The sequence below is a fragment of the Artemia sp. Qi Xiang Cuo genome, chromosome 3 (genome assembly GCF_049724085.1).
Source record: "Artemia sp. Qi Xiang Cuo chromosome 3, ASM4972408v1, whole genome shotgun sequence".
NCBI classification, from domain to species: domain Eukaryota; kingdom Metazoa; phylum Arthropoda; class Branchiopoda; order Anostraca; family Artemiidae; genus Artemia; species Artemia sp. Qi Xiang Cuo.
Window position 1 is genome coordinate 52054380 of NC_142796.1, and position 18396 is coordinate 52072775.

An 18396-nucleotide genomic window follows, 5' to 3' on the forward strand; every position below is an offset into this window, starting at 1 on the left:
CAGGGCTGTGTCAAGGTCACTAAACCTGGAACAGGTTGCAGATTGTCCTAGAACTACTGCAAGCATGAGTCTGCACAGATCATTGCAGAGATTCCCCACTACCACCACCAAGCCCAGTATGGCCATAGCCAAGCCCTACCTGCCAGCAAGTGAACCATCTAGCACAAGCAACAGCTGTTCAGGCCACAAGATCCAGCAGACTGGTGAAGCCACCAGAGAGAGTAAACCTATAATGAATAACAAAGTGACAATGAGGCATTTGTGTCTAGTGTAGGTCTGCCAAAACAAATTGGCAGCTGATGGGAGTGAGCCTTGTGCCTCTTGGTGTAGTGTTCTGTTGTGTCCTGTAGTGAGTGATAATTTGCCAAGTTATTGGCAGCTAGCAGAGTAAGCCTAGTGCCTCTATGCCTAGAGGTAGAAGGAGCTCATCTCTTGGAAACAGCTGAAGGGGGATGTAGCATTATGTGATACCTTGCTTTATGCTTGTGGTTGTGCACCAGCTTGCTATTGCATGCTTATGATTATTTGCCTTGATGCTTTATACTTGCTTGCTTTGCTTATAGTGTTCTTTATTATAGGTGCCTGGGTTTTAAATAAGGATTTATCTACTAAACATTACAGTAAGTTAATGGCTCTAATTAAGGGCAGGGAAGATAAGGGGAAGCAGTTTCCTATACATTAAGGACTGACATAATAACTCAAGAGCTCTACAGGTTAAAAAGACCTTAAAAAACTCAAATGGATAAGGCCTAATGTAGGTCTAGGCTGAGGTGAAGTTTACAGTAATTATTCTAGAATATTTCAAAGTAACTTCCAAAGTTTTACGTTGTTTTTAAATGAATTCTGAAGCACATCCCAAATATGCTACTAAAATAGACCTAGACTTATCTAGCCTACAAGAATATCAAGGCTAGGCCAAGAAAGTTCAACTAACCTTTTCCCAAGGACAGCAGCTGATCAGAGATAGTGAGTGGCCAAGATGGTGCAGTAGCTGATTATTCATAATAACTTGTAGATAACTGCATAAATAGCTTATACAACATGGGTCTATTCAATTAGAATAGCCTCCTATATAATAAGTCTGGTGACTCATTAATATATCTTCGATTTCTTTGCAGAATTTCCAGTAATTAGCTGACATCTATTTTTAAGGAGCATAGGTAAACATCGGACTTGATAGGCCTATCTTTATAAGCTGTTATTCAGCATCTCATTGGAAAACAAAGTAGTACCATAGAATAGAAAAATACTATATCCTGCAAGATTTCGTTTGATTTCACCATTAAAACAGAGTAACAGCTGTTTCACATTACCGTTCTGAAATGTAAGCTAGTAAATTCAATAATAGAATGGCTTAAGGCCATTATATATTGGTCAGCGAAAAGTAATCAACCAACCAAAATCTTGTTTATATTTTTACAGACCTTTAGGTGACCAATGGAACTATCTACTTAGTCAATTTGAAACCTTTGTCTCACTCTTAAATCTTGAAATTAAAATCAAATTTTCTAGAGCTTGGGTTTAGATTATTGCGTACTTAGCTTTTCAATGGTCAAGAGGATAAAGATAGTAATATGTCAACTGTTGACAATCGGAGCGTAAGTCCCGAAGCTCAGAATATACCCCTCCTCCTTCTGGATTGGTTTGACGATGTCCCAATCTTATGTAGTTGCTTGATGAAAACTAAGAACTCATCAAGTAAGTTGTTAGCCAATTTCTTTGGGCAAGCTATCGTAAGATACTTTCATTGAGATGTTTTTTATAACTAAAAATTTATTATCTCATTCGACATTGCCATACTCAGGAATTGTAGTTGTTATGTTACAAATATGAAATAATGTTGGAAGTGGGCTAAATTGTCCACAAAACATAAATAGAAAAACCATATAATCAAATATAAATTGGTTAAATAATTTCGGGGTGGTCTTTAAACTGATCTTCCTCTATACTCTTTCAGAATGTTTAATTTCGTCGTTTCTCAAATAGTTGCTAATAATGAACTGTAAGTAAGGATCAACCAGGTCTACTGGTAACCGAAGCTCTAAAAAAGGACATATATAGAAAAAAGATTCCCCACAGAATTTCCCGAGAAGAGTAATTATTACTAAGAACTTACATTCAAACGAAAATATTGGGTTTTAGATTTGTTTCTATTTTTTTTTTCTTTTTTAGATGAAATAGTTTTGTGGCAATGAACTGTAAGGAGCGACTCGTGCTAATGATAAACAAAAATCTAAAAAAGAATAAATTTTGATTGCAATATTTCCGTTAAAAGAAATTACGTTTTATATTTATTCCAAATTTATAAAGTCCATTAACTTTAAAGTTACCCTAAAAAAGTTTCAAGCCTGAGTTGAAATTTCTTTTTCTCTGCTTGAATTCAATTAGCTTCGCGAGTCAGCTTTTTCAGTCTCATGCAAGCTATAATGGTAAAAGTTGAAGTTAGGTTAGTTTTAGATTATGTTAGTCTAGGTTAAATTTGGTTATAAATATCAGAAATGGGTTAAAAACCTAACCAAACCTAACCTAGCCTGTCATCATCAAATCTTGCATTAAATTGAAAAAGTCAACTGGCAACGCTGACTAAATCCAGGAAAAATGGTAGTTCAGACATTCACCGATGAATGACGATATTCACGAATATCGGACATTCACAGTAACATATGAATTTCAGATTTTTGTATGAATTTTAGCCAATAAAGTGTTGTCAAATTTAATTAATTAGTTTCGCTTATTTAATTTTCAGTTTTATTGAGGCAACACTGACGAAAACGTGGTACCGCCCTTAGAAACTTTATAACTTCTAAACGAACATAAAGAAAATCTCAGTTTTCAGGTATGAATGGACCTAAGGTGGTTCCAGGGGGCTAACAATTATTTTATTTTGATACCTTTAATAATAAATGGTTGTTTGGTATTATTTCCATACTAAGAGAAGGGATAAAAATTTATAGGCAATTTGGATTTCTTTAAGTGCTGGAAACTTAGCCTTTTATGTATTATAAGCATTACAGGGGCTCTTTGTTGTCTTCTGGAATTTTAGGCAGGAGATAACAACAAATAATTACAGTTCATTTGTGATAGTTGAGTTCTGGAACACATCCATAGGATTTGCAATTTCGGGAAATAGAAATTGACGTTAGAGAAATGGACAATATTCGACATTTTTTACAATAGATTTAAATTTAAAGGAAAAGAGACGACCCTAACAAATTCCGGAATAAAAATATTTCTAACGTATATAAAAATTATTGCATTAAAAAAAGAGAAAATTCACATAATGATCCTTTGAGACTCGGGAGTCAGGACAACAATCGCTTGGTGTAAGGCCTTTGTCTCTCGGGACTGGTGTTAGTTTTATTTAATTCATTAAGTGTTCTTGGGTACGATTCCGGGATGGAAAAAGCGACAAGGGGGACAGAAGAAAACGTGGCTGGCCTGCATCAAGGCTGACCTACACCCAATCGGTGAATTGAGCCACTCGCGAACGACCGGGACTCTTGGCTTACTACAATGACGAAGTTACTGGACGCCAGGGAGAGCTGAGATGCTTGAGTCTTGCTACAAGTACAAGTAAAGTAAGTCTTGGGTATAAATTAATGCAAGGGTATAATGAAAATAAACGGAATTTAATTAAAGGGTAAAACAAAAATTAAATTCTTTATTAGATAATTTGCGACTTGGCTCATTCCCGACTACAAAGGATCGAACGGGAGTCAGACAGGGTTGATAAACTTTAACAATAGTTTGAGTTTGCTATTAAAATATACTGGATATCACACCCAAAACATCTTACATACTAGCTAGGCGTATCTTCATAAAACTGATAATCAGCCAAGAAATTAAAAGATCTCCCGACTGACTTAATCATCAAATTTCTTTTTGTCAATACAATTTGCAATAAAACCCCTGCCCCTTCTCTATTTCTTAGGGCAAGATTGCTTATTGTACCCACGATTCGACCGTAGAAGGCCGAAGTGGCAACGTCCTAAGTTTATTTCCTTGCGTGTACTACACATACTAGACATTAATACAAATAATATAACAAAAAGACAGTGTATTATTAAATTACAATAAATATATTCCATGTCAATAAATATTGGTAACAAACAAATGAAAACACCTTTATAAGGAATAAGCGAAGTGTTGATAAACTAAAAGAAAACTTCTAAGAGAATGACCAAAATAATTGATTCCGCCTGATCGATAGGTTCTTTGCCTTTAAAATCCTTTATATCAGGTGGTAAACGGCACGCGTGAAAAAGTGTGGCGTTCCCGGCTGAACATATATCACTCTGAGATAACCACTAGACAACGAAGGTTGGGCTACCCCTCGCATCGGATGTACGTTCTTTTAACTGCGTTCAATAATGTTCGTTCATCTTGTGTACTAAATAAAGAAAATCCCTTTCTATATATATATATATATATATATATATATATATATATATATATATATATATATATATATATATATATATATATATATATATATATATATGTATTATATATATATATATATATATATATATATATATATATATATATATATATATATATATATATATATATACATATATACATATATATACATACTGAACAAGTACTGACAAAACCTATCCTCTCCACACAAAAAAGTGACCCTTTGTCCGCGTCTCCGGAGACGATTCCATACCTATGCGAACCTGGCGACTAAATCACAAGTTCCGTAGGTGATTATACTTGTTCCATAAAAGCTGTATTGAATTTAATTTATTGGCTCGGAGCGATTAAGTAGTACAACATTTTCCCTCTAGAGGCGCTGAGGTACGCGGGGTCACTTTTGGAGAGTTTTGACTGTACTTGTTCAGTAGATGATTATACTTTGATATATATATATATATGTATATATATATATATATATATATATATATATATATATATATATATATATATATATATATATATATATATATATATATATATATATATATATATGTGTGTATACATGTACATATGTTAAGAAAAAAAACCGACAAGACTTGACTACTACCATAAATCCGAGGGGAGGGAAATTTAACAGGGGTGATTTTACCACGGAGGAAATTTTTTCGTGGGGAGGGATTTTCCGGGGAAATTTTTCACGGAGAGGAAAGCTAGACTTCCCGGCATGATTTAAAACAAAGACCTCAGAAATTAACTGAAAGTAAGGAACAGCATTAGAACTTAAAATAAGCAGGCAATTATTCCGTACATGAAGAATACCGGCCCTTTCCTCAACAGTCTCTTTTTACGCTGAAGTTTGGCTTTTTGGCCCAATCCTTCAAGAACGACTCTTAAAATACAATTGGAAATAGAAGCTCTTTTACATAGCGTAGGAGCAAGGGCTGAGGAAGTGGCAGGCCCCCTCTTATGAGGAGTAATTGATGTTCGTTTCGATGTTGCTTTTTACTTTAAGTTGGAAAAGCGTCTGTTTTATTTAACACCAAATCATTTGAAAATAAACATTTGAAAAGAAATAACTTTTGTATTTTTTCCGGATTTTTACCATCAACCTTCATGCTTCAACTTGTTTCTTCCTTGTACCATACTAAATTTTAAACAAAAACAAGTTTTCGACTGAAAGTAAGGAGCAACATTAAAAGTTATAAAGAACAGAAATTATTCCGCATATAAAGGGGGCTGCCACTTCCTCAACCCCGCTCTTTAGGCTAAAGTCTTAATTTTCTTTAAAAATACTTCTCATTCAAATTCAACCACCCTTGAGTTTGAACAATCTTTTTTAAAAAATTCTAACAAAAGTTAAGCTATAGCGTAAAGACCGAGGGTTGAGGAAGGGACAGCCCCCTCATGCACAGAATAATTTCTGTTCGCTTTAAGTTTCAATGTTGCTTCTTACTTTCCGTTTAACTTTTTTTACTTTATTTAGTTTATGACCGTTTTTCAAGGCCTGGCCCCTTTACTTCACCTATGACTAATAAAAAATTGTTAATACCATACATAATAAAAATAAATATATATATATATATATATATATATATATATATATATATATATATATATATATATATATATATATATATATATATATATATATATATATATATATATATATATATATATATATATATATATATATATATATATATATATATATATATATATATATATATATATATATATATATATATACATCTATAATATATATTATATATATATATATAATATATTATATATATATTGCATAATTATTGATAAAAAAAAAGAAAAAAATACAAAACGATATGAATTACTGACCGAAATAAAATAAAAATTGATAGCAAAGATGCTAAAAGTATGCATTGATACGAAATTTCTAACTTACGTAAAAAGTCTTAGTCACCGAAATAATTTGGATTGTGCAGCTTAAGCCATATCACTCATGAATCGAAAATCTACAACATACAATACAAACAAATTATACACATAAGTTCTCATCAAGTTATTTCTGTCCACAAGCATATACTAAAATTTCACAAAAAGGTAATAACAAAAGGCTGAAAGGCAGATCCTCTTAGGAGAATATTTTCTAGAATCTACAAACATTTCTGAATTTTTGGATATGCTTGTCACCCTCGAGCCCTCTCCCCAGCAAGCACTATTCTTAGATTATTAAAAGTACCAAGGACAGTGAACATGAAATAAGCTTGTGTTAATCAATTAAGTGGAAACTTCCGTAACTATACCCATTAAAAAAAAAAAAAAAATAGAATAAAAAGAGAATTAAGTTCTTAATGAAAAAGACGTCCGTATGCTGTTACACAGTTTTGGATAGTAGAGGGCACCAAATTACAAAAAAAAGTTATGAAGGTGTAGCTGTCATTGCAAACAAAGAAATTTAAAGTCTGAGTTTTTACGCATGAAAAGCATTGGCAACACCAACTAAATAGTTTTTGTTTGTCTATTTTATGGTTCAACGTGGCAACACTGACAAAAATGTGATACTGTCCTAAAAACTTCATAATTTCAAAACAGCCGAAACGAAAATCTTGGAGAATCATGGGCTTTAGATACTAATAAACCTAAAATGGGTCGAGGAAACAAAAAAGATTTATTTTTGTGTTTACTTTACTTGTTATTTATCAGTAGTTACGCTTGGTTGTTATTGGTATGATTGATATGTTACATCGTCCGTGTGAAAACATATTTCTTTTTCTTTCATTGAGAAACATGAAATCTGAGTGCTAAAGCATGAGACAAGTCAAGCCTATAGCTTCCTCTGTTTTAGCTTAAGATAAATAAATAAAGCAAAATTCAGCTTCTATGAGAACCGTAGGTGTTAGATTGTTTTTCATTATATTAGTTTCTTTAATGAGTGCCCCCCCCCCCCTTCTTAGAAAGAAATTAAGGCATTTGAAAAAGACTTGAGCAAACTTTAAAGTGAGTTGTACTATCTTTTATCCTATGCTATTCCAACGTTATTTTTTAAAGTATCAAAGTATAAAAATCAAGTAAATTATTTTTGACGATGAGGAACGACGTTATTTCTAGAGACTTTTATTTAATAAATTCTTGATATAATTTCTATTCATAACATATCTTCTTTTCTACCAAAATACCAATGGTGATTATCAGGCTTAGAAAACAGATCTAATAGCATACAAAAATCCGTTAGAAAAAGCCAGTTAATATAAAATAACAAATCTGAATAACTTAGAAAGTAATGTAAGCCACTCGTCATGTAGTTGAATCGATCACAGGGTCCTATATTTTCCTCAATAAACACTATCCCAGATCTGAAGGATTTTTTTTGTTGTTCAATGTCACCTCAGTTATAGATTTCACAATGTCTTCTGCTTTCCTCCAGGCCACTTCTTCTAGCTGCTAAAAAAATAAAAAAAAAATAAATTCTTTGTATTTTTTTAATCTAGGGAGGAGGGACAATTTTTCTAACCTATTCAGGTAGTACTATATGGCTGATCTTAAAGGCTGCTCCTCAACCCGTTATAAGAGTTCTTATGAGAGCATCTTACCCCGTTACAAGAGAATTCGTATTAGAGCATCTCACTCCGTTATAAAAGCCACCGTTCTGGAGCCTTTCCAAGCAATAATATTTGGCTGAACCTAAATGTTGCATCTCACCCCGTTACAAGAGGACAGAGTCAGCAGAAGAAATAAATATCTTCAATTTTTTGTGCAACTGATCAGACACTTTCTACAAATAGAATTTTACGACTAAAAAAAACATAATATTTAGGCATCTTAATTATATAATTTATACCAACAAAAAGTTATCTGAAAAAGTATGACGCAATACCCTAGAGCGGGCAACGGTTTCCGGAGAGCGGAGGTTAGATCAGTTGTCGGCTTTTTGAATGTTCACAAGGAAGCATGCCTTTTCATTTCTTTTTTTTGTTGGCACTATGTGTATCCAGACTGTCAAAAGGGCATATCTACAATATCTGAGGAAGGGCTAAGTGCATTAAATTGAAAATTTCAGGAAATAGTGAAGCTTGGACGATAGCCAAGAGCCTGTGGTCCGAGATTTTCTTCGCTAATCCACCTTAGAGCCTCGCACTTCCTACTCCTATCAGGAAAGCCGTCCCAGCCGAGCGTTCAGCACGCTAGACTTAAAATCCTTTGTCCGTTAGGACAGTGGTTCGAGTTTTTTACCTTCCTTTTTGTCTACTCCCATCAAACAAAATAGTCACGTCTTATATTTCTGATAAAAGAAGCAGAACCCACATCAATTACAGTCGATCTAAATAGCAGGATCTAGTGTTTTACAAGAAAGTTTCTCTTCCCCAGTTCTTCTAGTTAATTACACTACTTTCAAAAAGCTTTACGTTTAGAAATAATAGCGCATAGTATAAAGTTAGCATATAATGTCATTGCTATATCTTTGTTGAAACGCGTGTAAATGCCTTACGGCAAGCCTTTGGTTTAAAACGCATGAACCATAATTTTTTTTTTGGAATGTGGAGGCAGGGCCAGACAAAAGGGGGAGGGCAACCGGGGCAAACTGCCTCGGGCACCATGGCACCATCGGTAGTTTTACTACTGATGACGGTCACTGTATATGTGACCGAAATAGCTGGTATTTTTTGTGAAATTTATTATACACTGTCTATTAAAAAGGATTTTATCCCTATTTTGAACTTTTATTTTAGCACCATGGCTTTGGGGGGGTGGGGGGGTTGTGACTGCGGCTTCTTGTTTTTTTTTTATTTATGTTTGAGTCGGGAGGGGGTGCACCGTAATTAATTTTGCTCCGAACGTCACCAACCGTAGGCCCTTTGTTTAGGAGTTGGAAGACAGTGTTGCATACCTGCTTGTGCTTAAGGTATGCGACTAGAAGCTTTTTGTCCGTGACATAAAATTAACAAATTTTTATTTTATAAAAATCTATGACAAAAACAGAATTTTAGGACTTTACGACTCTTTTGAATTTTTTTTTTTAATAACTAGATTTGCAACACGACATACACAAAAAGAGTACTGTATATACTGCTATTCCTTTGCTTTGTTCAACTTCGAGGTCGAAAGCATCTGTTATAGCTCGTTTTGAATGAGTCAAAAGACATTTTTGAAAGGTTGGCATTTAAAACAATGCTTTGAAAAACAACTATATATATATATATATATATATATATATATATATATATATATATATATATATATATATATATATATATATATATATATATATATATATATATATATATATATATATATATATTTGCATAAATTTTGTAGTATATATACTACAAAATTTATGCAAAGCTAATGATTGGGCGCCGTTCCCTTAGCGTTGTAGCAAAGACATAGCGATAAGATATAATTTAACTATGTGCGTGAAAAGTAACAGTGCGCGTCTGACTTCATTACTATAATTTTTTTTCTGACTGATGACGGGTTATATTCCCAAAGTATTTGAGATGTACTAAGGGCTTCTACTTATGTTTTCTGACTAGATAAAACATTTTATTTTTGTTTGCATTGGTTCTTGTGCATTGCCGTAACCTAATTAACAACCTAATTGAAAGAATCATTAAGAGACTCACAGAGTCATCCTCTTTTGTAATAAACTTTCGAACAGCTGTCTTGATGGACTCTTTTGGCTTCACATCTGGCTGAGGTTCAAGCTCAGGTCGAAACCTTCCAAATTCCGAAACACTTCCGAGGCTCAGGGATCTAATGAGAAAAAAACCTTCCCAAAATCAAATTTGAACAGAACAAGTAAACACAAGAAAAGCAAATACTAAAAAGAAAGAGCAAAAAGAAAATAGAAAAAATAATATATGTTAATATTTTCGACAGACAGTTGCAAAAATGAGACTAAGCTTTTAATAGACTTGTTAAAAATTAATTAAAAAAACGTTTTCCACAAAATAAGTTTTTCAAAGAAAAGTAAAGAACTCCATTAAACAACAAATGAGCAAAAATAAAATCAAATAATCTACCAAGCGTGAAAATACCACAAATCAGCATCGATAAATAATGAAACCCAAAACGAACAGAAATTACAATAAATAACCGATTAAAACTCAAAACGAACAGAAATTAACATACGTTGGGCTCAAAACCCCTATACCTTCCCAAGGCCAGAACATAATTTGCACTTTACTGAAAAAATATAAATGTTTTTACTTTTATAACTTTAATACATCAAAGAATATTAACATTTTGATTACTAAATATCAGTATATGTAGATTAAACTGACAATGCACATTCACTTGTATTTTTTCAGTAAAGTGCAAATTTTGTTCTGGCCTTGGGAAGGCATAGGGGATTTGAGCCCAACTTATGTTAATTTCTGCTCGTGTTGAGTTTGACTCGGTTATACCCTCAGACGTTCTTGGGATAGTGGTGAGATGCTTTATTGGGAATTAGCATTAACACAGTGCATTTTGATTTAATCTTAAGGCAACATTTAGTTTTTGAACATAATGGGCAAATGAGAGGGTGGGCGTGAAAGGGGGATTAGTTGCCCTCCAATCACTTTCGACTATTAAAAAGGGCATCAGCCCTTTCTATTTTTAATCGAATGAGCCCTTTTCGAAGCTCCCACGACAACTCCTTCGATACGAAGTGCCCTGGTCTAAAAAACAACAACAACAAAAAAATATATATTATACCCATATCGATCTTTACTATAAAAATGTCAAGCCTCCCAATCACTTTCGACTGTTAAAAAGGGCACTAGGCCTTTCGATTTCCAGTAGAATGAGCCCTTTTTGAAACGACAACGCTTTCTATAAACACCTTATATGCCCCCAGGGAATAACTTAAAACCCTTGCCCTGAGGGCTGTGGGGGGTTGTCATCCTCAAAGACCTAATTTCCAGAACTTAAACCTACGTTGAATAAAATGGCTATCTTAAAATTTTGATAGGATGTATTTGGGGAAAACGTGGGCGTGAGAGGGGGGTTACTTACCCTCCAATCACTTACGACTATTAAAAAGGGCACCAGCCCTCTCAATTTCCATTTGAATGAGCCCCTTTTGAAGTTTTACGACAATGACATGGGTGTGAGAGGGGTGTTAGTTGCCCTCCAATCACTTTTGACTATTAAAAAGGGCACTAGCCTCCCTTTTCACACCCTCCCTGGAAGTTCCCATTTTCTTTAAATCTTTCTTTATGGCATCCTCCCATCCAAGACGAGGACGACCTGCTTTCTGTTTAGCCCTAGACGGTTGGCCGAAAAGGACAATCTTCGGCAATCTTTCATCCTTCATCCGCAGAGCGTGCCCTAGCCATCACAACCTTTCTTTCATTATAGTCCTAGAAAGAGGAATTGAACAACATTTTTCGTACAACCTACTGTTTGAAATACGGTCAGTAAGGTGGGAACCCAGAAGGCCAGAACAATCCGTTGGCCATTTCTCTGGAAAAAATTTAGCAAATTTTCATCCGCTTTTCGGAGCGCTCATGCTTCAAAGCAATATTTGACCACTGTCATCACTGTAGCTTCTAATATTCTAATCTTTGTTTGCAGACTTATCTTCCTATTCTTCCAAACTTTTTTTTAACTGTGAAAAAACCTTGAGCCTTGGCTATTCTACTTTTAACATCTTCACTGTTCCCACCGTCTTTACTAAAAATACTACCAAGCTAAGTGAAGTTGCCCACCTGATCAATCTTTTCGTTACCCAACGTCACCTTTTCATCTTTACTTATTCCTAGCCTTAGCGACTTAGTCTTCTTAACATTAATTTTCAAACCTATTCTAGCACCCTGAACTCGCTATACCTCTAATAGTTCATTCATTTTTGCTCAAACTTTCATCTAGGATGCTTAAATCATCAGCATAATCTAAGTCCGGGAGAGTTTTTCCTCCCCATTTCATTCCGTAGTCTACCATTGCCATTCCTATGCTCCTTAAGACATAGTCCATCAAAATGATCCATATAAAGGAGGATAGAACACAACCGTGCTTAACTCCTGATTTAATACAAAGTCAGGTGCTAACCTCATTTCCTACCTTAACCGCAGCAGTGTTATTCTCGTACATAGCACTAATCACTTTAATGTATTTGTCTGGTATACCATAGAAGGATAAGACCTTTGCTAAAGCTGTTCTATCAACAGAATCGAAAGCTTGCTCATAATCTATAAAACTGAGGAACAAAGGTGTTTGACAGCTCAGGTACTTCTCAAATATTAACCTAGGAGAGAAAATTTGGTCGACACATCCTTTACCTTTTCTAAAACTGCACTGTTCTTTTCTTAAAACTTTGTCTACAGCATCTCTCAGTCTAAAAAGTATCACATTACTCAGTAATTTGCTACCTATAGGGACCAGACTAGTGCTTTGATAATTACCACACTCACTCCTATCACCTTTCTTACACAGTGGTTTAATTAAGGTTCTCCTAAAATCGATAGGTACCTCCCCTTTTTCAAAAATCATATTCATAATCTTCAATAGCTTATTTCGAACCTCAGAGCCACCACATTTAAGAAACCCATTTAAGACACTATCAGCACCTGGAGCCTTCTTATTTTAATCCTTTTAGTACTATCGCTAATTCTTTCTCACAAAACAAATCTTCCTTCGCATACAAGGTATCACAAGCTTTTTCATTTTCTTCTATATCTTTTCCTGCAATTCTATCTGGGTTTAGCATATTCTCAAAATGTTCTGTCCATCTCTCTTTAATTCAGTCTTTGTGACTAATTGTGGCCCCGTTCCTACCTTTAACTGGGACAAGTCCGGATTGACTACTCCGTCTCAATTTATTAACATGCCGGTACAATATTTTACTATTATGCCGTCTAGCTGCATTTCCCACATCCTCGGCAATTTTGTCCACGGCCTCCACTTCACATCTCCTTAGTTCATATTTTAGTGCTTTCTCCGCTTTCTTTACATTCCTTTTGTTTTCATATCATCTATCACTCAGATAATTCTTGTACAAGCCCCTTCTCCTCTCTATTAAACATAAAGCTTTTTCACTAATATTCCTAGCTGCAGTCATAACTTTCTTCCCTAAAACACCATCAGCAACTTCACAAATTGTTTTCTAGAATTATTCCAACCATCTTCCACATTGTCAAATTTTAAACTCTCAAGTTTAGTATTCAACTGTTTCTGGAAAGTTTCTCTCAAATTCTTATCCTGGAGTCTACCAACATCAAAACTTCCCAGGAGGTAGTTACCTTTCCGAAATTTCAGCTTTGAATTAACCCTATACGCTACTACATGGTAATCTTGACTTTTAACATCAATAACAGCACTTCTTACATACCCTATTATCTAGTTCTGATCCTGCCAGTCTTCAGTTTACTGAAACATAATCAGTAAGGTTTGCTGTCTTACCATAACGTGAATACCATGTTAACTTATGGGTCATTTTATGACCAAACACCATAGTGGTTATAACTAGATTGTTATACCTACAAAATTGCAAAAGTCTGTAAGATGTGTAGATGTTTAGATGTAGATGTTTTCTTTTCATACACCAAACTTACCTAGGCTAGGATAACATCTTTCCCTATTTCTACCGACCTGGGCGTTAAAATCTCCTAGTAAAAACATCATATTTCTACCTGGAACCCTGTCTATTTGCTCCTGTAACTGTAAGTAAAATTCATCTGAGTCACTAGTATCTCCGTCGGTCGATTCTACAGGGGCATATGCTACTATAACTGACACCCTGAACTTTTTAGTCATAAAATGAGCAATTAGTATTCTATTATTAATACCTTCCCAGCTTAAACAAGACATAGCAGCTTCCTTATTCATCACGAGCCCTACTCCCTGTCTATGTACCCCGTCCTTCCTAACTGAGTAAACAAATTCTATATCACCTAGTTCCATGCTCCCTACCCCTAAGATATGAGTTTCTGAAACTCATAATAAGTCAAGTTCGAATCGTCTGAATTCGTCAGTCAAAATGTCGATACGATGGTCATTTTTTAACCTCGCAATATTCCAAGTTCCAATTTTCATGTTCTTTAAATCATTGAAATTATGTTAGCCTCAGGAAAAGCAATGGTCCCGGAAACCAGTGCAGGACGAGGACCACATACCTTCTCAAGTCTACACCGAAGCGCTTAAGCCGGCTTAGAACCGGACTGCAAGAAGTCCCTGTGACCTCCAGTATGAATAATGGAGGCTTTGTGAAATCCTGGGCCCATCTTGGTCACAACATGGTTTTCAGCACTTGGTGATGCTCTTCTATCAACAAGAGTCGAAATCCCGCACAGACAGTCTCAAGTCTATTACCTCAAACTCATTATATATTCATGCCTACAAATATGATGCTACTACCGGGAATCAGATTCTTATCCTTCACGATCAACCTCTTCAATCCAACCTTTACGTCCAAACTTTACTACGCACATCTATACACTGAAACAACTCTATCTGTAGCTTTTTCGTAATTTTTCTATTCAAAGATTTAAATAGCAGAATTATCCAGTAATTATACTTAGTAGTAAAAAATACGACTTTATTTAATTTTTGAGGTTAAAATCAACGCAATTTTAAGTGAAGTCAGTGTGGGGTAATTAATTGATTGATTTATTTCGTGTTAATTAATTTTAATTCTTTTGGCTCCTTATTTATCTTAGTTCTTTTAATACTTTCCCTTTTAAATTAAGATTTTAATTTTTGAATTTTCACTCTCCCCTCCTTTATTTAGCCCATTGTCCTCAATTTTTGTTTACTTTTTATTTATGTAAGTAATTTTACACTGGCTGTAAATCCCCATCGTTTTAAATTTGTCTTTTTCTTGTTTTTATTTCATCGTCTTTTTTACTTCCTATTTATTTCATTTTTGACAGTTCCCTTTAACTTTGTTCCATTTTTTGACTATTGAGCATGTAACGTTGATAAATTTAATGTGCTCAAACAATGCTATAAATTTAGTAAATACATCTCAGGAATGGCTTAGGGTATTAAGTTGGAATTTTATATGAATGACAAGTGGGACGATCCATTGACCAAAAGGTAATATGGGCACGCTGCTAGTACTACTACAACTACAACCATCACTACTACAACTATTACTTATATTGTGACTACTATTAAGGTTAAAATTCCAGGAAATGTGGAGGGGGATGTTGAACTAAATTAAAATAAACAATGTGCATCCAGATTGTCAAAAAGGTGTATCATCAATATTTTAGGACCAGCTTAGAGTATTAAATTGAAACTTCCCTGCCATGTTGAGGGGATGTTTAACTGATCAAAAGGTAGTATGTACATACCACTATTGCTGCTACTGTTACTGCTAATACTAATACAAATATGACTGCTGCTACTAGTCCCCGAAACCGCGCCACGCCGAAATGACGGCGGCGAATGTGTGATTCAGTATCGGCGGCGGCACGCCACCAGGCGCGCCCAAATTTTTTTGGCGGCGCGCCGCCGATTTTAGACCGGCGGCGCGCCACCGCGCGCCGCTTTTTCTAATTAAAAATAATAATAAAAATTCCACTTCACCAAGCACGTTCAACCTCGATTTTAGTAAGGATTTTTAAATGGTTGGCTAAAAACATACAAGAACAATATGACAAAACAAGAATTTTTTGGGCCGTGAGGAAAGTGTTTATGTTCACCATCAAATTCTCGATATTCACCAAGTAGAATTCTCATTTTTAGCCACTAGACCCAGGGAAACCTATGTTGTGTTTATGTTTAACATAGCATTGTACCTATAGAATCCCGTGTTTAGTCATTTCCTTCTTGTTAATGATTTGGGCTAATGTGTGTATAACTTTCAAAAATTGAAGTTCAAACATCTCCTGTTCATCAAATACATACGAAAAGGAAGTAAAAAAAAAAACAACAAATAAAAACATCGAAAAAACACTGTATACAAATCAGATACCTTGGCTTAACAACACCAACAATTTTAAATCAGCGGTTATATCACTTCAGTTACAATTGATGTAACAGAAGTCAGTTTGTTCACTCTGCCTGGAGCCATTGATCTTTTGTCAGTCACTATCAGTCCCGTCGTGCTAAAAAGCCGTTTAGCTGGGGCACATTTGGCCGGTACAGCCAGAACTTGATGAGCGTAAACGGTCACTCGCGGGATCTGATACTAGTACTAGATCTTGGGGTCCCACAGAATTCCGAAAATGGGCTTATTCTTTGTATCTTCTGAAATAAGTTGTTTTATAAGGGAGAACAAACCTGCACCTTCACCATAGGGCTCCTGCGCACTACACTACAGGAGGAACCAAACTGCACCTTTACCCTCTTTTCTTATCAACACGGAATTACCCTCCGAAATTCTTTTCTGAAGGAAGTGATCAATATAAAACGTTTCAAGTCAAAGTTTAAGGCTACTTCAACTTCAGTGTGCTCTGCTAACTGTGCAAAAAAAATTTAATTCATTTCTATACATATGTTTCTATACTAGCTCTAGATAATCTACCAAGCAGGAAACTACCACAAATCAGCATCGACACATAAATGAAACCCGAAACGAACAAAAATAACAAGACATAACTGAGTCAAACTCAAAACGAGCAGAAATTAACATAAGTTGGGCTCAAAACCCCTATGCCTTCCCAAGGCCAGAACATAATTTTCACTTTACTGAAAAAATATAAATCTTTTTTCTTTTAGAACTTTAATAAATCAAATAATACTAACATTTTGATTACTAAATATCAGTATATATGTATATTAAACTGACAATGCAAATTCATTTGTATTTTTTTCACTTTACTGAAAAAAATACAAATTATATTCTGGCCTTGGGAAGGCATAGGGGTTTTGAGCCCAACTTATGTTAATTTCTGCTTGTTTTGAGTTTGACTCGGTTTTTTATTGTAATTTCTGTTCGTTTTGGGTTTCACTTATTTATCGATGCTGATTTGTGGTAGTTTCACGCTTGGTAGATTATTTGACTTTAATTTTGCTCATTTTTGGTTTAATGGAGTTCTTTACTTTTCTTTAAAAAAACTTATTTTTTGGAAACACTTTTTTTAATTAATTTCTGTTCCTTTTATATTGGCATAATCTTTTTAGGGAAAAATAAAATCATACTTTAAATCTTTTCGTTTTCTTAAGAATTTATACTCGTAGTTTGTCCTGCTATTTGTATGCTGGAAAATAATTTTCAGCAAAATTTACCAACATATACCCTTATAAAAATCTGGACACTAATAATAGTGCTTAATTTAGTTTCATACCTCCCCTTGTTGACCTGAAATGGAAAACTTGATAACATTCGCAAACAAAATTTGTTTACTTTCTTTGATAGCTTGGATACACTTACGCCATTTTGATTCGGTCAAATTTTAAGAGCAGAAGAACCCCTGAAAGTTTGAACATAATACCCTCAGTCGTTCTTGGGATACTGCTGAGATGCCTTATTGGGAATTAGCATAAACACAGTGCATTTTGATTTAATCTTAAGGCAACATTTACTTTTTATACATAAAGGCGAATGGGAGGGTGGGCGTGGGAGGGGGATTAGTTTCCCTCCAACCGCTTTCGACTATTAAAAAGGACATCAGCCCTTTCTATTTTCAATCGAATGAACCCTTTTCGAAGTTTCTACGACAACTTCTTCGATACGAAGTACCCTGGTCTAATCAAAAACAACAACAAAAAAATGATACATTATACCCACATCAATTTCTACTATAATAATGTCAAGCCTTCCAATCACTTTCGATTATTATAAAGGCACTAAGCTGTTTGATTTCCAAACTAATGATCCCTTTTTTAGTTTCTACGACAACACTTTCTATAAACACCTTATATGCCCCCAGGGCATAAATTACAACCCTTACCCTAAGGGCTGTGAGGGTGGTTGTCATCCTCTAAGACCTAATTTCCAGAACTTTCAACTACGTTAAACAAAATGGCTATCTCAAAATTTTGACTTTTTGTATTTCGGGAAATGGTGGGCGTGGAAGGGGTGTTTTTTGCCTTCAAATAATTTTTGACTATTAAAAAGGGCACAAG

The 18396-nt window shown here is 34.7% G+C and overlaps 2 protein-coding genes across 2 annotated transcripts in view; both read right to left on the reverse strand.

The window, feature by feature from the left end:
- Pi4KIIIalpha (phosphatidylinositol 4-kinase III alpha) overlaps nt 1-1065 on the reverse strand; it is a 192915-nt gene extending 191850 nt beyond the window's left edge. The window contains exon 1 of the mRNA XM_089086118.1: nt 935-1065. Coding sequence (XP_088942244.1) covers nt 935-1003 — 69 coding nt within the window. The 5' untranslated portion in view covers nt 1004-1065. The remainder of the gene's footprint in view (nt 1-934) is intronic.
- Nucleotides 1066-6232: 5167 nt separating this feature from the next.
- Nucleotides 6233-18396, reverse strand: part of pkaap (A-kinase anchoring protein pkaap) — a 47195-nt gene continuing 35031 nt past the window's right edge. Inside the window, exons 5-6 of the mRNA XM_089087006.1 lie at nt 10023-10152; nt 6233-7842 (exon numbers count right to left, since the gene is read on the reverse strand). Of these exons, the coding sequence (XP_088943132.1) occupies nt 7744-7842; nt 10023-10152 (229 nt within the window). The 3' untranslated portion in view covers nt 6233-7743. The remainder of the gene's footprint in view (nt 7843-10022; nt 10153-18396) is intronic.